The sequence below is a fragment of the Bombus flavifrons genome, chromosome 7 (assembly GCF_040668555.2).
Source record: "Bombus flavifrons isolate JBK064 chromosome 7, iyBomFlav1_principal, whole genome shotgun sequence".
Lineage (NCBI taxonomy): Eukaryota > Metazoa > Arthropoda > Insecta > Hymenoptera > Apidae > Bombus > Bombus flavifrons.
Window position 1 is genome coordinate 10,682,923 of NC_138448.1, and position 24,615 is coordinate 10,707,537.

The 24,615-nt window shown below is 32.5% G+C and overlaps 1 protein-coding gene across 11 annotated transcripts in view; it reads left to right on the forward strand.

Annotated features, from left to right (window-relative positions):
• The window catches only part of LOC138181414 (tyrosine-protein phosphatase non-receptor type 13), a 149,921-nt gene that overhangs the window by 103,488 nt on the left and 21,818 nt on the right, over positions 1-24,615 (forward strand). For all 11 annotated transcript variants that reach the window (XR_011173511.1, XR_011173510.1, XM_069116171.1 and 8 more), the window contains exons 4-5: positions 12,775-12,947; positions 22,088-22,252. Coding sequence is in view for 9 of the 11 variants with exons in the window: in XM_069116171.1 (XP_068972272.1) it covers positions 12,775-12,947; positions 22,088-22,252 (338 nt within the window). In the remaining 2 variants the exon portion in view is untranslated. The remainder of the gene's footprint in view (positions 1-12,774; positions 12,948-22,087; positions 22,253-24,615) is intronic.

Consider the following 24,615-nt stretch of genomic DNA (forward strand, 5'->3'; position numbering starts at 1 on the left):
GAACAATAACCAAATTAATAATTACAAATACTTAAACTTTAGAATTTTTAAACAAATGTTACCACTACTATCAAAAGTGTCCAAATACTTATGAAGTAGTATATGTGTGTTTTGCATTCTTTTTTATCTTTGTTAACGTTAACTAAAAATTTTATCCAAAGCATCTAAGTTGCTAAAAGCAATATTTTTGTTAATGGAAGGATGGAAATTATGCGAGGATTACCTGCAAGATGTATACTGAACCTATGAAATTCAAACTCCATGTGCTTCTATGTTATGTAATTCTACGATATAAGTATATGTATCATTCATAATTCATAATTCACATAGGAAAGTGAAATTGTAATCTGGTTTGGTGCTTCTACTTTGCTGTTACATGGCGGAATTTCATTTAAAAAATTCATTTGTGCTCCGAGAGACAAAGAGTATAATTCCTTTTTACGATTCTTTCATGCTTTTATAATTTTATTTAATTTCAATTATTAATGCTACAAAAACGTTCTGCGTTCTGGACAGATGGAAGCTTGTCATTTGCATTAACTGTGAATTTAAAGAACAAATTTATGGGAAGGGACAAATTTATAAATGGGTGGAAACATTTTAATTGTTACGTTCTATTGAAATATTGTACGATAGGAGGAATGAGAAAACATTCCAAGGAATGTTGATTAACATGTTGAGAAACTAAATATTTATCTATTGCTGTAGATGCAAAAATCGATATTATCTGTAAGAGTTACATAAATCTAATATATATAAAAATTATATGAAAAGTATGTTAATGAAGTTCATTATAATTATTAATTAAGAGACAATGGGAGCAATGTATTACATTGCGTCTTTTACTTCATATTTAATCTATAATAACTTTCAGTAAATTAGTAAAGAGGAGGATTTATATTCTTTTACATGAAACATTGTTCCAAACGATAAACGTATATTTTATTCCATTGATTAATTTATTAAATATCCTAATGTTAAATATCAAATGAAATATAATATATACATAACAGTGTTTTTTCTTACAAATATGTACAGTGAAATAGTCTTCATAGAAATAAGAAACCAACAAGAAAAAGATATCAAATACATTCGAACCGTTCCTGTTCGCAAATGAACCAAAAAACAAATCTTCAAGAATTAGATACACGAACAAATTACATGTGTACGTTTAACTAAAAAAAAAAAAGAAAGAAAAAACAAACACGAAGATAAAATTCAAACGATTCTTGAGATCGAGTCTCAAGCCCCGTGTTTGTCAAATCCAGGTCTCCGCGTATCTCATTACGTATCCGAGAAGAAAAATCCACACAAGTTTCATCTTAACCCCTCTCGTACTAAAAAAAAAATCTCAAAGGGACTCGGCCTGCTTTCCAAGTCTCGTCTTCGCGACTTTTTTTATTTCACGGCCGGTACACTCGATCGCGGAGTGGTCTAGCTATCTAGAAAACTTCCACATCGTTCGTTTAAACTCGTTTTCCAGTTGAACGTTGGATGCTGTATCATAGCTCCTCTTTTACTTTACTTTTCTCGATCTAGGCGTGATCCGTCGAGTCGGCTGCTACGAATGAAAATTCCGCTCTCTGGAAAGAGAGATCCTTTCCCTCGTAAACACGTCTTTATTATTCAACCTTCTGTCGGCTGCAAGTGCACGCCGACGTGCACTGGAATGGCAAATTAGCTGTGAGCTACGACATGTCCGCTGAAACTCTCGGATCCGGAATGGTGGCGGTTCGAAAGGGGTGAAAATGGAATGTACGGAGAGGGGTTGATTTCGAATGGTCAGTGGAGTAGATAGCGTTTAATAGGGTGAATAGGTAGGAGGAGAGAGAGGAAGAGGGAGAAAGAGAGACAGAGAGAAAGAGCTTCAGAAGACTATCCATCAATGCCCAGGCCTGCACACACAACACATCGAGATACGTCCTCATCTTTCTCCGCTCTGGCTACGCGAGCTACACACGTAGACGTGGACACGCAAAGAGAATGTGCCGGCGAAATAGATGGCCGTAGTACCGGTATTCCGATGAATCTCGAAAATAATCTTGATCCTGTCGCTTCCTGATCGCTTCTGTCGTCGTTCGTGCTATCTTCTTGATTTCGTACGATGTCTACAAAGGACGTTGATACACCTGTATAGCTATTGTAACATTTACATATGCTTTATCAATGCGAATTAAATTTAAGTCCGGGATGAAAATAAATGAGCAGATAGTGAAAATAGGGATCGATGAAGTTTCGTTAAGTACGAAATCGTTCACATAAAAATGTACATATTGCGTATTGATTGATAATGATCAAAAAGATAGACTCGTCTCTGATCATTAATTTACCATTAATTCATAGATCTACATATATATTTTTGAAGCATTTTTATGAACAGTAATATATCAGGTCTGTAAGTATGAAACCGGAATTTGCCTATGGCTCTAGCTGATAATGTAGTTATCACTAAATTGCATCATTGATGCCAAAAGTCTTTGTTGACATCTCACAAACATTTTCGACTCAGAACAATACAAGTTTCATACAACAGCATAGTTTGTAAAAAAAAAATTAAAAAAGAAAAATTTTTATTCTATATTTTCGACTTCTTTTTTTACGTAGAATCACCCCCTTTCTGCTTGTACCACCAGTTACCAACCACCCTGTATATACTAACTCCATCAATTAAAAAGTTGAGAAAAGATTCTTTAGAATTGACTATTATTTGTGTGACCCCCTTGTGATAAGTTATGTTATGAAAATATTTGAAATGATTAATAACTTACATGACCTTCTTTTGTTGCATTAAATAGCAATGTTTCTTTCCAGGATTCTATCGAATAATTTTTTAACGTATTTTCTAACATTCTCTTATGTAGTATTTCAGAAGGATATTTTTTTGCTGTGGAGCTTCTATCCCCTTTTTTTCCTCCTAGGATGTACCCATACGTATTCTAAACATTCACATAGCTCAAGCTCTTATTTCCTGCAGAACATTTGTTTTCATATACTGCAGTTCCTTGTATTTTACTAAATTGTTTTTTAAAAATTTGCTTAGCTGCTATTACTTCCAAGTGACTTGTTTTATCAATTTGTATTTAATCGTCGCTCAAAACTATATTGCGTTCGAGTTATTTACCTTTGTAATTAATATTTAATCTTTAATAAATGCACACTTTTTCAAATTCGATTTCCTCGGAAACGCTTTATATTTCCGACTTATTTCCTCGCGTAGAATCACCTCCAGTTCTACCACTAGCTACGGGACATCCTATATACTTTCATATCAATTTTTACATTTAATGTTCGATTATCTGTTATAATAAATCCATTATCAAGAAATAATAAAACTTACCTACGTGCAGAGATAAAAACGTACGTACGACGTTAAATCTTGACACACGGCAGAATACTATCAATTAACTCCACTTTTACGTGATAGATAAAAAGACGCATAAATGCGTTTCGTCCTTTCCAAAAAAAAAAAAAAAAGGATCTCGCCTGTAACAATGGGAAAATGTTGCCTTTCACGAAAAAGACCCTGCTTTTAAATTAATTCTTTTCCGATGCATGGGTCTTGGCGATGGAAGAAGGGTGTTGAAGTTTTAATCTCGCTGGTGGAATTTAACGAGCCACAGAACAGCTTGCAGATTCTCAAAGGCAGCTGACGACTCGTGTTTGCCTTTCTTCGTTTGAAAAGTCGTACGTTTCGGTATTCTTTTGTAACCGCGAAGCCAGCGCATGTAGAAGCTGCGAGAGCTTTCTCTCCTCCCAGTAGAAAAGCAACGAGAACATCTGATTTCTGTATAGGTATGCGAGAACGACGCGAAGTAATAATTATGCACGGAACAGAAATATTTGTGTCACTGTGAACTTTGAGAAATTGATTTGCAGCCATGCGTTTACAACGTTATTCAATTCGGTTTGGTTTCCTGTGCATTTGTGAGTTAAAATTTAATTCGAATAGCGAATCGTTTTATTATACTTAATAACAATGATTTATTAAAAATATTAAATATTTGTTACCCAACAATTACCCTGTAATTAATATACAGTTCAATCGCTATAATCCCTCGTTCTCGTTCGATTAATTATTTAATACATGTATATTATTATGCATTAGACTATAGTATATAATATTTATTGTATCGTTGAATTATTGCTTTCATACTCCTTCCTTTCTTTATTTACGTGTTATGTTACGTGTAAAATGAAAGTACATCGAAAATATACCGTTTTAAGTAATTTATTGTTAAACACGTTACATCATATTTAAAGTCTACCCCTCTACTACCACTAAAATTTTGTAAACAAGAGGTAATTATATGTATACATAATCTGTTTCCTGCCAGTCCATCATTTTTTACACGGCTTCGTGAACCTATCTAAAATAAGCGATTTGTAAAAGTTTGACGTCAATTAGAAATTGAATTAAAAAGCTGCTCGTCAAAATGAGAGGAAAAATGTACAAATTGTACAGAACGATGGCAATCAAATTGTAAGATCGAAATAAATCTATACTTCAATTTCGCTGTTGTTTTGTTATAGCTTAAACTATAGAGGAATTTATGTACTGATTTGTTATCTTATATCTAATTTATCAATATTTGTTATCTATATTTGTAATCACTGCATCAAGAAACAAATGTAGAAACAAATATTAGAACGTTTATTCAGGTAGTAAAAATGATTAGTAAAGGTCCTGTACGTTTTTTATTTCAAAGGACTGAATTTTAAACGAGAACACGCTTTATCGGTCGTCGAAAACCCATCATATTTTACTATCAAAAATTTGCTTACGAAATTTTTCACGGAAATACGACGTCGTAAAGCTCACATCCACGCTGCATAATATTTTTGATAGTTTTAAAACGATGATTAGGGGAAAGTTAGTTTTTAAAGAATTGTTTTAAACGTTAGATACCTGAGAGCTATAATTAAGTCAGTAACCATTTTACCAATTAACGGTATAACTTCTAAGCAACAAATAATATGTCGACAAGTGTGTTAATTATAATTGTTTATTTTTCAATAATATGTTTTTTTATGTTTACCAAAATACATATATATTTGATACTTAAACGTTGTGTAAAATTCCTGTATAAAGTAGCTTGCATAGTATATTATTTATTATATTTCTTATTATTACATATGTAGAAAATGCTCTTGAATATTACATATATTCTAAAAAAATATTTTGAGGTACTTTTAACTATCATTTTCAATCCATGAACATGTCTAGCTGCACATATTGAACCGTTTCACATCTGGCGCAATGTATTCTGACATATTGCTTGCGTCACATTGTAATGTAATTAGTTCCAATTTGCATAGTTATGCAGTTCCACGTAACACTTACAATTGCTTTCTTTTGCCGATATATTTATATCTTGATCCTTTCATACAATTTTAACATTTCTTCGTGTTCGCTGACCGTATATTTACAATAAATTTACATTCGATAAAATTATAAAAACAACTTGCAAATCCGAAATCTTTAAGCCTATTTTAAGATCCAAATTAAATCCTAATCGTGCTTCATCGAAATCTCTAATCCATCAGTAAACAATAGTCAAAAACAATTACCTATAATGTCTGAGAAATAGAAAAAAAGAAGAAACAAATTACCTGCATCGTTTCAAAACTGAATTACATTTCGCTAATAACAAAAGTTATTTAAGTTATTTTAGAAGTTCATTGAAAGTTATTCACCATCAAATGACAGCTCTCATACCTCATTGCACGTTTCGGCACGCGTGTCACGTAACGTGTCAGATACATCATTTTCCACCAAATAGTTAAGCAACTGTCATTACTAATGAACGTCTGCGAAAGATATGACATGTCAGAAACGCAATTTATCACGAAGGAGTTAAATCCACTTCAAACGAACACGCACCATCGTAACTAATTAATTTCGAAAGTGAACCTACTCGGAAGATAAATCAACGACCGCCATTGGATACACATTTTATTTGACTATAATAATCCAAGTTGATTGTGCAGATGTAAGATTTCGAAGCGTAACATTTAATATGCAGAGCATGTTGAATGGCGGTCGAAATTCCAGGAAACGCCTTGACCCACTTTTCTTCCTGGAAATGCGTACGTCGCGGTTGGATAGTAGTAGTAATAGTAGTAGTAGTAGAAGTAAAAAAAAACCACTGACTCAGCGTCTGTCAGTGACCAGCGCGCAGATAGTGAACATAAGGCAGGTCAGGTAAGGCGTGCTTGTGAGAGGTACGATGATATGAGTGAGAGAGCGGAGTAAAGCGTTAAGAATTACAGTACTCTCCTTATTGTGATATCTCGGTAATGGAATGTCGTATCAAGATCAAACGAAAAGGGGTCCTTAATTGAACAGGATAGTTCAATGGTTCGAGTGATATGGGATGTACCACAATTTATTTATTAGATTTTATACAGTTGTACGATGAAAAATGAATATGTATTAATATGATATGGAATAAGTAATCTTTGTTTCTAATATTTATTTTATTCGTGCTGCATCAACTAGGATGTATGGTTATTAAACCATTCGAGTAATCATAAAGTCTTCGAGACATGTTCATCCGAATCATATTTTTCCATTGTTGGAAAATAACTGTTATTGATATGGCTGATAGTTTTATACTACAGATTTTTTCCAGTAACTTTAAAAGCGGCTCTTAACGTGAAAATGAAAGTAAGACTGAGACATAAAAAATTAGAGACTATTTTTAAGACTATTTCAAGATTTATCATCATTATTATTATTTGATATTTTTATTGCGTATATTGTTTAGATCTAAGATATAGAATAATTGATAGCAGGAGACGTGTAAAGATAAGAAGAAAGAGAGAGAGCTATGAATCTCAAAGCATTTTAACGCTTAACTTACTTCTTCGTTTTATCTTAAAAGGCAGAAATAGATAAAAAGAAAAATTGAGCTTTTACCTAAAATAGATTTGAGTAAATTATTGAAGCATATAAAGTGATGGAATGGTACGAAACCGAGTTTAATCGCGCTAAAAGCTCTGTATAACAAAGCACCTTCTACTGCAGGTTGAATGTAAAGAAAATTACACGTGCATTTTAAATAATTATAAAGCCTATCATAAGGACTTAAGACAAAAAACGCCATTATGAAGACCTAAGACTTTTAAGACATCAATTATTATGCATAGCTTTTAATCATTGTTCAATCGTTATTATTAAATGGAAATATTTAATAGAAAAATATGAAGAAAACAATGTGTTAAAAATAAGCATCTAATAAAATTATTTGTTTGGCAAAAAAATGTCAGATAAAAAGTATATCAAAATCCATATTTATACATTATACGGAAGACATAAATAAAGACGATAAATATTCTATTTAAAAATATTATATATATTGAAATTGCAGTTTGATAAAAAGTATACACTCCACATATACTCACATAAAAATATACTACGTACAATCGATATTAACAGTATTTGAGTTCCGTGAGAGCATGTAATTCGGCCGTTTTATCTTCCCGGAAGGTTTAATTTGCGGTTAGTCGGCACGTTTACAGAGATTGGCGATTAGAAACGTCTGACATGTATCTCTACGGAACATCGTAACAATGGCTATAAAACCGGACGTTGATAGATGTTCTGAGTAGTGATAGAAGCAAGATAACTCGTATCGCTCTAATTCTTTCGAGAATCACATCAACGATCAGTGTTTTGTAATAATTTATTGAATTTGACTACTCGGACAAGAGGGCACTTGAAAAATTGCGCAACAAGGAATGCACACGTTGTGTCCGATTAATTGAGAGCAACGTAATGCCGTTTTCTTCTCCTCTAGGATTAACAAACAAATTTCAAACGTCGCAAATATTTAGAATTTAAATGTCCAAACAGATTTCGGACTAAAACATTACATAATAAGCAATAAATTTTAAATAGTTTTGATTACTATTACTGGATCTTTCTGTGAAACTACATACTTATCGAATTTTATTTATCATTCAGAATATAAATTTTTACATCAGAAAATTGTGATTGTATAAGTTACAATTATCCGAAGAAGTGAGAGAAGAGTTTCAGATAGAAAATGAAAATCCGTTAAGTGACAATTATCGTCGTCGTTTATTCGATAAAAGTCATTCGACGTTTAAAAATACTTACAATAGAAGGTGAAAAAGAGTTAAAACACTCGTTATCGCCAAGTAATTTAAAAATATTCGATACAGAGAAATATCTAGTCAGTGAATAAACACTATTATCAATAAAATGTTTAGTCTGTGAAGCATCAACAGCGATTTTTAATTTCCGTGATGTATTACTTTCATTATTTTTCAAAAATATATCTACCATATTTGCACATAATAAATTACATTTAAATCACCTCTATATGATCTAAATATATAAATTACTTTTTTTTAATGTAATATTTCTTTTCGCGAATTCATGGACAATGATCGATCCGATTAGATCCTTTGAAACCTGCAGAAAAACTTGTCACACTCCATCAGGAAAGAATCTACCAAATGATGTCCCGTCTTTTGCTATCAAACTTGTTTATTAATTAAAGTACAATATTCGTTTTCACCAATCCATGGAGAATGATCGATCCGATTCGATCGTTGGAAATCTGCGGAGAAACTGACCGCATTCCACCAGAGAACAATCTACCAAATAGTATCCCATCTTTTGTTATCAAACTTTGTTCGCAATTATTCAAGCCGAAGGAACCAATAAAGAATTCAAGGCCATCAGAATCGAACGAAAATTAACCCTAGTCGCGGCGACATTAAATCGCAAAGCTTGAACCGATCGGAAACTCCGTCGCTGGAAACTTTAGTGATCATCCCGGATTCGATGGAGTTTAAGTTTTAAGTTGCAAACAGAAAGCCGGTTCTGGTCGTTATTTCTGACCCGTGAGACGCGCTTCAATTTCCTCGGAATTTCTCGGGGCGGAAAGTATTTTCTGGCTAGGCAGAAATGAATGCTTAAATTACTAGGTCATAGCTAGGGGAGAACGTTCGCTGTGTCAAGACGCTTCAGTGATCGTTAGTCTGTTGATGTCCGTGACACCCGCGAAATTAACGGTCGAATGGCGAATTATACTGGATTTACAGCAATGGTTAAAGGACAGATGCCACTCCTGCACGGATCGTTCGTCCGAATAGTTGGCGAAAACGAGCTAAACAACCAGCGGCCTTTCGTATTCGATTCGTCGAGCTGCGTATTTAACCTTTGGGGAAAATTTCGTGTATACAGGGTGGTTGGTAACTGGTGGTACAAGCGGAAAGGGGGTGATTCTACGCGAAAAAAGAAGTCGAAAATATAGAATAAAAATTTTTTTTTTTAATTTTTCCATCGAGACAACGATCTACAGTGAGACCCGTTATAACGAGACGTGATAAAGTGCACGCGTACCGAGCGAAAATTCAAAGTCGATTTTCTCGAAAACAAAGCCTCGAACGAAAAATTTTTATTCTATATTTTCGACTTCTTTTTTCGCGTAGAATCACCCCCTTTCCGCTTGTACCACCAGTTACCAACCACCCTGTATATATCGCGTATTTGTTGTGTAAATGGTATAGGAATTTCATTAGCACTGTAACGAGACGCAATTATCATGAACGATATTGATAAAATTTGAAATTAATCCGGAGGTGTATGTAAATGTTGCGGGATATTTACTGTAAACATATGTTACACATGACATACACAGAGTTAATATACAATGTGAATTGTGTGTAAACGTTAAAGGTGGCCCACTGAATATCGAGATTTATTAATGTAGTGGATAATTGACTCCTTTTATACTTTTGTGGTGTCTGTGAAATATACTTAAATATCTTGCAATTTCTATATATATCTTCAGATTTGTTTCAGATTGAATAGTCAAGTCTCAGAACAGTGGTATAAATGGCTTAAAGAATAAATATAATATAAAGAATAAATATGTTTGCATACTCGAAGATGGTATCCTGCCGGGGGTAGCCATCCACTTGTTAATTAGCAATAAAGCTAGAAAAATTTAGCGAATGTCCAGCTGGACAAATTGTAAAGTACATATTAAATAATCAAAAAAAATATATGTTTGCATGCATCAAATATGTTCATGTTTATTTTACGTAAAAAAAATATTGGAGCGAGGTGAAAAAGAAGCTTCAGTGAGCAAGATTTTTTAAATAAATATCACAGAATCTAATTGAGAACAAAATTTTAAAATCTTCCTTCGTCGAGGAAGTATGTTGTCCCGAAACTCATCTTACATGTTTCTTAACGATCGATTTTTTTATTATTTTTTAGAGTCGTTAAAAATTAATCTTCTTAAAAAGAAATATAATATTAATTTATAATATTTAATTAATTTATAATATTAATAACTGCGATCATTGCGATCATTAAAATTAAAGAAAATTTCACGTCAAATTTTAGCCAATAGATTCCGGCTCAGGGATGAAATGGAATTTTTTATTTTAAATGGTCCAATTCTCGCCAAAGGACCAGCTATCGGTATTCCAGTAGAGGTTTCGATTCAAAATTTTCGGATACAGTGATTGACTTCGCTATTTTGTAACATTTCTCTTTTTAAAGTAAATGGAAAATAAAACTGAATAGTACGTGTACTGCTGTAAAAAGAGAAGTACAATGTCCTTCGAAAATATAAAAAAATGTTCGTTTCTTTATTAACTAAAAGTGTAAAGTTTCCAAAATATGGCAAACGTCGATTATTAACAGAGGTGTTGCTCTGGCTTTCATTTTAGTATCGAATTGAAGGATATAGGATATACTTTATAAGAATAGATACTCTTAAATGAATACGTGATAATAAATTCTACGATTATTGGCAGTCCACGCAATAGAGAACGCGTTAATAAAGAGCGATTAAGTCCAGAACGTATATTAGGATTTAATTGATCGTCGGGAAAAAACGGGAAATTTTAGGTATCTTTAATATATCGCGACCGATTCGTAAAAGCGGTTCTACATTTTTCAACTGTTAATAGAAAAGCCTAGAAAATATGAAAAACTGATAATTGAATTATTTATTTATCATAAGCTATTAATCATAATTATAAATTTCTAAGTACAGTGGATTTTGTAATATAAATATAAGTATTTATACTTATGTAATTTTACATTCATTAATAGTTTAAATAAAATATAAATCCATAAACTACTTCTATGTGAAATATAAAAATATTTTACCTGTTTTATGACTGTACAATGAATCTGATTAGATGACAGACGTTAAGAATATAGAAATATACCAATTTATTTATTTGTAACGCAATATTGTTCAGATGCTGTCAAAATTGCAAATATTTTAATCCCCTAAATATATGATTTTTCTATGTGTGAATTTTTGAAATATGAGATAGCTCTTTAAGTGCATGCACTTGCGCAGAAATAATAATTTTAAAAGCCTACGCGTTGTTTATATTATTCGCTGTATAGTATAATTTATAAAATATTTTAGCGTAATAATAAATATTCCAAATATAAAGAAGGATAAAAGCTACGAATAAACTTAAGATATTCGGGTTGTAAAAATAACAAAGTAATAAAATGGAAGATAGTACAATTTCTAAAAGAACTGTCTCTGTATTGTGTCAGTACTTCATAATTCAGTCGTATAAATTTTATATTCCAAGACACCATGCAATAAGCATTACGTGTCTGCCATATTAGGAAACAATATAAACATGTTATCAAACGGCGACACTCTCGGCAACATAAACTCTTTATTATAATTTTGTATGAACTTAATCAAAATATTATTCGTAAACATAAAATAAAATATGATACACGGCCTATTTTTTGCATCATATCGTGCAAATTTACAAAAATTCAATTTGTATTTCCAAGAAATTTCATAAAAATAATTAACATTTCTATTACACAGAAATTGCCGGAAAGTAGCATAAGAAAATTTCGAAGCAACAAATCGGGCAATATCGATCATTGGTCGAACCTGACTGTAAATGCAAATTCGCAATTTTACCGGTTGAATCAGCCAGAAATTAGACGTACCGGAGTTAGATTGGATTCGAGATGACGGAAATAGAGGCAGCAAATCAAAGGAACAGGATTATAGCAGTAGCAATGAAGGATAAAATTGCTGGAATCGACTGAACGAAAGAGTTTCTTAAGATTTCCTTAATTTTTCCCCAACAACTTCCTCAATTTCGACAAATTGTTCCAGCGAATTGCTTTCGCTGTTCCCATTTACAATCGGAGTCATAATTCTGCAAAAATTGTGTCAGTTATGACAAATAACCTCTTTGAGATTTATCACATTCAGAGAAGTTACTCGGTTTTTGTAGATATGCAAATGGATTTGTTTTGTTTGATCTGCTGTATTTTATGTTTGCAAATAAATATATTTAATTAATAAATAATGTTATTGTATGATACAATAATATTTATAATACATATATATATAATAGTAATAATAATATTTATTGTTTAAAGTATAATCTATGTTTAATTTGATAGATAACTGTTTAAAAGAGAATTGAATTGAACAGCTGTTCTTCGAATGATATAAATTACGAACATAAATAATTTTGAAATACATTGTTAGTGCATTTATTCCTAATGATCATTATATTTAGACAGAACTTTGAAATACATTGTTAGTGCATTTATTCCTAATGACCATTATATTTAGACAGAACTTAATGAACATAATAACTTTTAAAAGCTAACGTTAATTTTCCACAAAATTGCTTGTTTAATAGATACTGCCTTGCGCATAGTTGGGCAGAATATCTACTCTCTCGTGGTAACGCTATAATTTCCATGAAAATCTGTTACAGACGGTGGCGTGGTGGGTGGTTCGAGAGCTGGACCGGTGGTGACTCCCCATACATTGGAGTTGACACCACGTGGTAGAGTTTTGCTGCAACTTGCACCACCCGAAACTGCTCGAGCGTATTTGCCGCCGGAATATCGACCGGGTCGTGTATATTCGGACACCGATTCAGAAAAGGTACGCATTGCTAATTAGGCGCTACTTTAACATCATGCAGGGTTAATTAGCAGAACTGATTCGAGAAGCCAGGCGTTTTCGTGTTTGTATATTAATTATCATTAGCCATGTTTATGTATTAATTATTCATTGTTAGACATATTAATTATCAGGCGTGCTTCTGTATTAATTATTAATTGAGACCCGGTGAAACGTATTTTGACGGTTAATTGGAGATACGAGTCTGAGAACGAATGTGAAGTATAACAAAACAGGTGAGACGTGGATAAGGTAAGAAGCGAATATATGTGGAGAAAAATACGCGACAAGCTTAGGTTTGGGTAGATTTTTATCGAAATAAATAATCATTTCTAATGATAAGTTACATATATGCTTGGGTTGATTTATTATCGTCGTTTTTAAAAGTAACTTTGTTTTAAGTAAAAATTAGGTAAATCGTCTGAATATAATTTCTCATTTTAATTGACACCTTTAAATAAAATAACAAAGAATGGAAAATGTTGAATACTCTTAGTCGTTAGATGTTAGATGCTATTTGTATATATTTTACTCATAAACAATAGATGCAAATTATTTTACAACGCAACGGTACAGTAACGTTTTCAGAAAATGTTCTCGTTTCAAATACAAAAGTTTATATTTCTAACACAATTGACATGACGGAACTAGGAACTATTCCAGGACTCAGTTCAGAAAACATGCACTCAAATAAAAAGTTAGAGAGACAATTACTTTATTTGATAGCTAAATAATAAAATATTTCGAGGATAAATTTTGTGTTTATTGGAATAATGTAATGAATAATTACCTCAATATAACATTTATATATGTAATGCACTAATAAATAATTATTCTAAAATAATGATCATATTGAAAATTAGAAAGTACCTATCTACATACATATCAGAAAAATTAAAAACATATACCTACAAATGAAAACTATATTTTCCCACCTCTTAAATGAAACATAGTAGCTATAAAAAGGAATATATTAATATAAGATAAAAGAAGGGACTATCCTGGTAGATTCGAAGATGTAATTTCGACAAATGCGCAATATTTTATAAGAAATAATATTAGTTCAGATATTTGTTAGTTAATGTAACGTATGTAATCCAAAAATCAAATCAAAAGATAGTTCGCAATATATTAACTATCAAAATTATTCTTCTAAAAAAGATAGGAAGTATGACTTAACAGGTCAAATGACCGGTTTCAATATTTCATTTACATTCATCATTATTTTTTTTCTTTTGTTCATCTAACTTTACATAAATTCTTATGTTATCTGATTAATCAATTTCTCAATTTCTGTTAGTGCAATATGCAAGTAGTACAAATGTCCGATATCTACTTAAAAAGATGACAGAACGATATCACACCGCTATGTAATACATAATTAACGAAATTAATTAGCCATTTAAGCGTAACGTCTTTCAACAGAGGCACACGTCGCGTGTCGAGCCAGGTTCTTAAAATGTCGTAATTAAGCTCCATTCACGCGATCCAATTTTCTCTTGCTCGTGTCACTTAAATCGTGCTTTGAATTTCTTGACCGGACATTTTTCCGTGAATAGGCCGCGTTTCATTCGAAATGAAACAAACACGGTCGTAATTCGCGCCAACCGATAATTAATCGTAGCCAAGATGTAAATGCCCTTTCACCTACGATTCCAGTACCATACGAAATTTCGTCGTGGAACGCGAAACACTGATGCAAACACAGACGAATCCCGACAAACGCGACGAACGAATCAGCGTGCAAATTGTTTATCGGGAAATTAGCGGTGTGTCTTCTTTCTTTTCGCCCGCATTCGCGGTTTCACACCCAACCGTGATGTATACGCGTGAGCGCGTGAAATATTTAATTTGACGAGGAACCGAGAGATGCAGGCGGTTCAAGGATTTTATCAATTTGATCGAATTAAATGGCAGCGGAGAGATATGTCGGAAAATATTGTGACATAGAACCTAACAAGAATAATTATTATTACCACCAATTAAAATCACACGTGTGGACAATGTTGTATGAAATATTCGCGTTTTAAGAGCGTGATGGAATACCGTGGATAATAGCAGATTTCGACAAATTAAATTTTATGAGATTTTGTTTTAATACAGTTATACAGTGTGTCCGAGAGTTTAAGAGACAAATTTTATATGTGTATTCTATGGGTCTAACAAAATAAAAAAAATATTACATAAACATGAATGATTTAAAGTTCGTTTAATATCTGGTTGTATTTTCGTGGCTAACACGCGTATATAAAGCAATTATCTTTTTATTTTGTATTAAAGAGGAGGAAACTGTATTGTAATAACTTTTCTCCTTTTTATATGTGTATATATATATATATTTTTTTTTGTCTCTTCAATATCGTTATTTAATCAAATTCTATCCGTTAACTGAGCTTCTGCTTGGTATAAAACATTTTATTTGCTCGTAAAGCATTGGATCAGGGATCGTGACGTGTATTAAATTGCTAAACTCGGTGTTTGAGGTGCGTAAAAAAACGAAAATGCAATTAAAGCTCTGTTGAAAGAGCGCGTGTCGAAAAAGCACGGTAAATTTAATCTACATTATTATACAAATAGGGTATTCTAGTAACCTTACTCTGGTAGAATAATCTATTAACAAATAGCGTAGCTTTTTTTGGCGTAATTTATTTTCCGTAATTTATTCTAGCGTAATTTATTTTCCTCGTGGATTATTTTCTTGCCAATATTTTTTTTCCATTGACATGTATATAATGTGATATACCTACTTTAATTTTAATTTCGATTTCATTCAATTAAAACTTCGCTATCAGTCAAAACAAATTCATTCTTCCTTAAATATAAATTTCTCAACATATATAAGGAACGATAAATATATTGTTTATTATTAATTATTATACTATTTAGCATGATATATATTGTTTAAAGCATAATATACGTTTATTTTGATAGATAACTGCCCAAAGGGAAATTCAATTGAACACTGAATTGCACAGATCTGTTGTTCGATAATTATCAATAAGGTTGTGTAGCTTTCTGATTGTAATAAATTTACGAGACTTTAGTATTTAATTAGTCTGAGAATTATTAATAATTAATTCATTAGGGTTATAATTCTCGTTACGTAAGTCAGTTTTCAATGTAACGTTGATAGAAAACATCTTTTCCATGATTAATTATATACATGAACTATCTATTAATTTATATTCGTAATGTTAATTGTAGATTACGGATTATTTACCGGATTAAGGATTTTGTGTTACTGTTCTCACCCAATGGTTTTTAATACTTTCTCTACGATCCATTCATATTGATAGTACGATTTCTGATGATGATATACGTATAATTTTCCACTAGCATGATTTTCTTGTTAACAACACCGTTTCTCTTTTACGAAAACAGCCAGCTCGGGTTTCATTGATTTTATTGCAACAGTTTCGTCGTAAACAATTTCCAATCAAGACTACATCCCACGTAAAAAAGAGCAGTTACACAGTCTACCTCAATAATTGTAGTACAATCAGGAAGAATGTGATTCCTCGTGCAAACAGAAATAGCAAATACAAAATAAAGCAAAAACGAAATTTTATTTATTAGAAGATCGCTATATATTCCAAATAGAACATTTGGTATACTCGTCCTTCTCGAACTACGTTTCTCTTTTTTTATAGCTCGGATTCCCATTTTGGGGAGGCTGATGATCGTCAAGAGGGTCGTGAAATGTTTTCTAGCAGATTGCCAGAGTTATTTTCGGTGGTAATTATTTCTATACGAAATTACACCAGTGAGGTTTTTTACGTTTAATTATTACAATGTCGTTACAGTGTAATATTGTATTAATCGTTCAAATAATGTACTGTTTGTACATATTTCATAATGAAATAAAAGTGACTCGAGGTGCATTGTGATGGGATAGGTACCTAATTCTTCGTGACAAAATTAAAACATTCAGTACATTTAAAAAATTATGGAATGCTTATCGACATCTACTGTATTATATTTATAATCTGTATAACACGTGTTATATCATACAATCATTGGTTAAATGAAAAATATTTCGAACATTTTCCAATGAAGACACTTTCGAAAAAAGTCAAGGGTGAAATTTCTTTTAAACTCCCAACGATTTAGTTTAAACCACAGAGGATTAAAAAATATGGGAAATATTCACGCGTGTTAAATATTCCATATTATTTATTTGGATTATTTGTCCCAACGAGTCTTCAGTAATTTCTTAAACTTTCACTAGAGTAAATCTTAATTCACTTTTGACGAATAGAAAGTTTTCTTTACAAAATTCGTAAATGCTTTTTTTGCAAATATTAAGAAAGAAGAAAAATTCGTACATTGTTTCATTATAATAAAAACGATCTTATATTTACCTATAATATAGTGCTACAAAAGAGGGTAAAAATAGAGAGAAAATATTAAACTATCCTGTCTCGAAAAAGGTTGGAAAACATTACTCTACAGCAGAACGTCACATGGAAGAATTTTATTTTAGTTCACATTTCCAATATGTTTTTACACGAGAAGAAACATTCCTCTGTCGGTACGAGCTATCAACCAACGCGACCAACAAAGACACCCTGTATACGGATGAGAATGTAGAAACGCTCGAAGTTTATTTATTGTACCCGCCGTTTATTTTCCCTTTAATCTGCACGAGATAAATACCGGCTAGCTGAAACAACGGACTTCTGTCCAGTAGCAGACAGGAAAGGAAAGAATACCGGAAAAGAGGGAGGTAGAGGGTGGGAAAAGAAGCGAAGGAAAAAGATACAGAGGCGTCGAGAGACGCGGGCGTATTTAGTTAGGCGATGCAGCGGCAGAAAAAAGATTTAACGATCGGCTCGTTAATTACGCGAATAAAGTGCACGTGAAATTGTCTGATTGCGTTAATTACTAACTGTCGTGAAATTGAAACCTTGACGCTTCACCGCGATATTACGTTTGACTAGTTTATCCTTGCTTTTCTATTATTTTTTTTGATTTTTGGAAAGAAAGAACATCTTTTCCCTTTTCGTTGTGAGATACAACAAAAAATCCAATAAGATTAAATTGATTAAGATTAAATAAAATTAAATGAAGAAAAACACAGTATGAGAAATATTAATAATATAATACCATAATTGTGTATTATTAAGATAGTATATAATATGCTGATTATTTAATACGTATAATGAAATATACGAAATATATGTTTAATGTTTATATGAGATATAAATATAGATATTATATAATTTTATATTGTAGGATGATACATAGTTCACCATTTTTGTATCATATTAGTTGGATTACTCGTTGAAGGTTTATATCTCGTGTGAAGATTATAAGAGACTTTCCTAGATTTTCTATTTTTTTTTTTTTCTTATTATTTAATTTGCACTTTACAATTTGTCCAGCTGGACATTCGGTAAATGTTTTTACCTTTATTGCTAAATAACATGCGGTTGGCTAACCCCAGCGGGATACCATCTTCGTGTTTGACTATATTATTTCTTTAGTGAGGTCAATGGAGTGTTTTCTTTTTTAGTCTTCTCTTTTATATTTGAAAGCATTCTTAATTTATCTGGGATATTTTTTACATTGTTACATTAAATAAAAGTAACGTGTGCTTTGTCATAGATATGAAGCTTGCGTTTAACATAAACATGATAGAAAGTACAAAAAAAAAAGGGTATTTCCTACCCGCTGCAAGTCTTATCTTTTAAAGACAGTTGTTTAGATCTTTTTTATTTCTCTTCCTGTTCATTTTTACTCTGTAGTGTGTTCAAGTACCAGATGATACAGCTGCAGCTGAAGGTCTCTCGGATAGTTTTACCGCACTTGTATAGTTTCCTCAGTTATCCTGCTCTTTCTATGCAACTTCAAACTTTGCACTCGAGAAACGACTCTCGACGACGAAAGTCGAATTTCGTTTATCAGGTATAACCCGAAAATACCAACAAAATGGGATATTCGAATCTACACATTAGCAGATTCTAATACGGGTTATATCTGCGGAATTCTGCCTTATTATGGCAGCCTCACAACACGAACATTGATAAGACCGAACCTTTCAGTATCCACTAGAATTCCATTATACCTGTACACAATGTTATTGAATAAAATACCCGGTGCGCAAGGACGTCATATGTTTGTAGGCTGTTACAACATCAGTTACATTTTGGCTACTGAATTACATAAATTAAAATGTCATTTGACCGGCACGATATTGAAAAATAGAAAAGAGTTGCCAGATGGGATAAGAAAACCAAATCTGATAAAAATACCGATGATAGCTTATCGCAGGAATAATAATTTGGTTCTAGCGTGGAAGGATGAGAGGATCGTCACATTATTGACAAATTGGCATAATGCAAAGATGAGTACCGTGGAAAGAACTCTCCGCCATGGGACTCGAACTGTCGTCAAAAGACCTATTGCAATTATAACTTACATCAAGCTCATAGGCGGCATTGATCGGGCTGATCAGTATGGCTCGACATACTGCTTTATGAGAAAGTTATTGACGTGGTGGAGCAAGTTATTTTTCTGGGGAATGGATATTTGTTTAATTAATTCATATATTCTATATAGATCAGTAAGAAAGCAAACGAACGAAAGGTCACTTAATCACTTGCGATTTATAAAAAATTTAGTAGACCAGTTGAGAGGAGATTTTCGACAACCACGAAACCGAGCTTCGATGTCGACTACTAATTGTAATGAAATTTGATTAAATGGACAGTTCCATGTAATTTTAACCGGGGGCAAAATGTAGGAAACAAAGTAGGAAAAAGACACGAAACAATTTATTATTGCGATACTTGTCCCGACAAGCCAAGGATGCATCTTAGTAGATGTTTTATAAATTATCATACAAAAAAATATACAGAAAAAATATTAAAAATCCATATGTTCAAAGATGTAAATATATATAGATTATTAGAGTATAACGTTTTTAAAGTTAATTTTTGTATAATGTCATTTCATATGACCTACAAAATACTCATCACATACGCGCAAAATTATCTCGAGTTGTTGCTCTGCCCGACTGAAATGGTCGTCGAGTGCAAAGGGTTAAAATCAGCCACGCTGCCTAAACTGTCTCTCATCACAAAACAACTTTCCTTGCACGTGATCTTTTCAATAGTTAGCACTTGGCAACTTCCTCTTTCTCCAGTGAACTTTCCATAAAAGAACATGCTGATGTGGTATACAAGAGAAACATTCTCCACTTTGGAAACATATGGTAACACATTCTTTTCACAGACTTTGCATTTTAAGCTGTAGTGCAATCTCTGTTCTATTCGCATATACATATCTGTATATGAAGAGCACAATCTGTAAAATATTTCAAGTAAAGTTTTTCCTGTAATACATATTTAATACATAAAGTATATAATACATATTTCTTTTTACATTCAGACGTTTGATTATCATACTCCTTGTATATATATTCTTCACTTGGTTTATAGTACTCAGTTCATCATTGGATGTACAAGTGATGAAGAAATCATTGACAGAATTAATTTCGTTTCTGTAAGCAGTATTCAATAGAGTAAGTATAATGCAGTTAGAAGCATTCATAGCAATAAAAAAAATCGAGCAAATGGTACGAAGCACAAAAGAAAATAATTCTGAGGAACTATTCGTTTACACAAAAAATTTGTAATTTTTTGTCAGTCTAGAAAGATTGCGAAGCTGGATTACAAGACCAAAAAGAACATGACTTGTACAGACGTATAAGTGCAGTAAATTATCACTTTCCGTATAAAATGCAGTCCAAATTTATGTTTAATTATCGAAAAAATTTAATTACTCTGTTCTCCTGTAATTGATCCTATTACATCAATTTCTATCTCTACGTTTGTGTTCCTAAAAATATAGACTTGCGAAAATACATTTTCTTTTTTTGTTTGGAAGAATTTTACAATCGATTCTCATTGAGAATTATAAGTAAATTATTCTGGCGTGGTTCTATGTCGTGTTTAATAAGTGTTTATTGTTTGTTTGATTCTAGTTGCGAAAATACGCGCAGTCTATTGATCAGTATATTTTCCCAAGCGACTTAATCCCATCCTAAACCTCCTTTCCCTCAAGAACCTTTTACTGTCAAAGATTATCCCTTATTTAATCTTACAGAAATCTGACAAAAAACAGGATCTCTGATAATCCGATAGTCTTATCAAGTCAAAAGTAATTAAAAATACGCGAAGTCAAGCATGATGAAAGACATTTCGTATCGGTAGAAACGACGAACCCAGCTCGTTATCACGCGGAAACGAATTCGCAATTTCATCGCGAGGACGACGAAAAGTACAGGTCTATACCAATACCATCCTCGCTACATACCATGTTTATGAGAATCTGTGCGCGTGGAATATCCAACGTTGATTATATGCGTGTTACAAAAGATGCAACATGGGCTGGGAATTCTGTTTTTCGCAGATAGAAATCACTCTTGTGTTTTACGATCATCCTCTTATCTCAATTCCATGATCATTTTCACGAAGAATAAAATTTGATGGCTTTTTTACGTCGAGATACTAAAAGGGAATATTTTGGCAACAGTTTTTCAAACAGTGAATTTTATAGTTATTATACAGTTGAAATAACATAGTCAGCATTTTATCATATTTCGCAGTATGTTGTAATACTTGAAGTATCAAGTGTTTCGTAATCTTTGAAATAAAGTCGTTATACAGACTGTTGCAAAATAATGTCCAAATATTTTAGATTGTGTGAAACGAAATAAAGAGGATGATAAAACTTCTGCTTTTTTTCAGTTTCGAAACGATAGATGGGATATTTTAACCAAAGAGAACAGAGTTCTTGTTAAAGGATTAAATTGACCAAAACTCCACTTTCTATATATATATACTTTTAATTATTTAAGTATAAGAAATGTTAGATGAATTTGTAAATGACTATGGTCATTAAAGTCGTTATATGCTTCCACGTTTACATATTTTCCGTTTGAAAGTTGAAATTATTTTCTGATATTAGTCACATACATTTTCAAAGCTATTTATTTGTCAGACTTTATCTAGCTTAGCTTGGTGTAACCTGCAAAACTGTATAATATTCAGTTTTCTCCTTTTATCTCTTGAACAGCATTACGAGGTAAGCTTCACATGGAATTCCGGTGCTTTCAGATGTGGATGTACTCGCTGGGAAGGGCATTATTGGACACGACCCCGAGAGTCGCTGCACTGACAGGAACGGTTTCCGTTTCACCCTCGTCGGCACTTCAGTCCGTTTTAGCCGCCATGACGGAACCCGATCCACGAAGACGAGCTTCCTTGATGAATCTGCTAGACGTAAGTCTGTAAATCTAGCTGAAATTGTTTTTTGCTTTCCTCTTTTCTTCCCTGTACTCGAGATCTTCTGTGAAGATCGACTGCTTGCATCCTCGTTTCTTAAATCCTTTCATATGAAAAGTGAGTTTGCCTTCATATGAAAACTGATGTAACGTAGCTAGAAGAATAAAAAGGAACGTTTCTTGTTTACTTTCTACGCATCTGATAACTTTTTATAAATACAATTATGAAATTTGTACAGTTGTGTAAACGTGTATAGTTCCTATTAATAATCCTTTGTTTTCAATATCATTTATTTTTCTGATATGGGGTTGAAAAAAATAATAATAAGCTGGAAAAAAGACACGTATTTAATAGTGTTTACTGCTAAATTTTTTTTTATTTGGTATTTTACTTTTACAGTCAATTCTCGTTGAGAATTATAAGTAAATTATTTCGGCGTAGTATTGTAACTTGGATTATAAGAGTTTATAGTATGTTTGATTCTAGTTGAATCTAATGCTTCAATCTGAAGGGTATTGTCTTTTTAGTCTGCGGAGCTGATCCGTCGTGTCAAGTAATTGGGTAACTAATTGGTTTTGGTGATTGTTAACTCTTATATTATATCTGTTTCTGAACTTGGATATTTCTTCTTTAACTGTGACTATCTTAAGATCGCGATGTATTGTTTCGTTGGTAACGTACCAAGGTGCATATATTAAGGATCTTAGAGTTTTTGATTGAAATCGTTGGAGAATTTCTATGTTGGAATTACTCGCTGTTCCCCATAGTTGAATCCCATGGCTCCAAACAGGTTTTAATATGGCTTTATATAGCATTATTTTACTCTATACGTTTAAGTTGGAGCGTCTGCTAAATGATACGAAACTTATTCTACTTGGATCTAACTAGTTACCATATAAATACAATAATAGATGCAATAGTGTACAAATTATTTTACTCAGCCACTGTACACGCAAGATCGCTTAACTCTGTCACTGAGTCACGTCTCACTGTGAATACACGATCCATTATACCAGGTTTTGTCGTGCAACGTGATTCAAGGGACACATCATAATTACGAATGCGATTTATTCGCCGTTTTTGTAAGGTCGAAAATTAATTTTCGTGTCATGGCCAAGAGCAACGGGCGAGACGTTGTGAATCGCGAACGTGGTTGAAGAAGCAGCTGCATCGGAGTTGAATCGGATGCATGCATACGCGCGTTACAAACAAGAGGAAAATGGCTGGCGGCGAGAATAACAATGCAATCTCATAGCTATAAAACGCAGGGGGGGTCTGGTGTTATTGAAATTCACCGGTTATCCTATCCAGCCGAAACTTCGACTCGAGGTTCTTGTTGTCCGTTTCGACGAATCGTGAAACACACGTAGGGCGATTTGTACCGTTTGCATAATTTTATGCAAAGAAGAAGGATTCTGCGGTATACGCTGGGCGAAGCTTATCTGCGATGCAACGGGGTAGTTTCGCGAAACACGCTTGGCGGAAAGTTTCCAGCGTCCTTGAGTTTTGATAAATGAATCAGTGGTATAACGAGCGAGATGATAAATCTTTTTTTAAAGAGCGAGAACTTTCTTTGTTTTTAATCTCTTGTGCTGTGTCCTATATCTTATTTTAATCCATTTTGGAAACTATAATTCGGGTCTTACAAATAAAATATTCAAACACGAAAAGTCTAATTTTTTGTTCTTTTAGAAAATGAGAAATTCCAAGTGAAAGATACATTGTAATTTTATCGCGATCTTTAATGTTATTTCTTTGGAACAGAGACTTCATTTTCGGCGATTTACACAAAAATATTGACTTACTTTGAAAGTATAATATTAACAAATATTTGTTATCATACAAGGTTCGTCCACCTTTAATTGGAAATAAACATTTCTGTATATTACGTTCTGTATATATTATTTCGTTTATCGATGTCAAATATTTGAAAACCAGTTAAATTCTACCCATCTCATATTACTTCTAAAAATAGATACATTATCGAGATATGTAACTAAAATGACTTTGAATAGTATTTGTGTAATATCATTATAGTATAGTTCAGTATTAATTGAAGTAAATATTTTGCCTTGGAACAATACAATAATTACGATCAAATATGAAGTTATAATTAAGTGAACAGACCATTTATTTGTTGACACCACATGTATAGGCTAACGTGTATCAATGAGAACAGGACAATTATCGTGTTTACCAACAAATGGATTATTCCTTCTACGTAAATGATTCATAATTTTTATTATTGCATTCTGTTTGTTATTTCTTTTTATTAATTCCATTAATTTTATTTAGTCAAAAATCAACGATAGTTATTATTTATATAATAACACAATGTGTCAGAGATATTTAAAAATCGA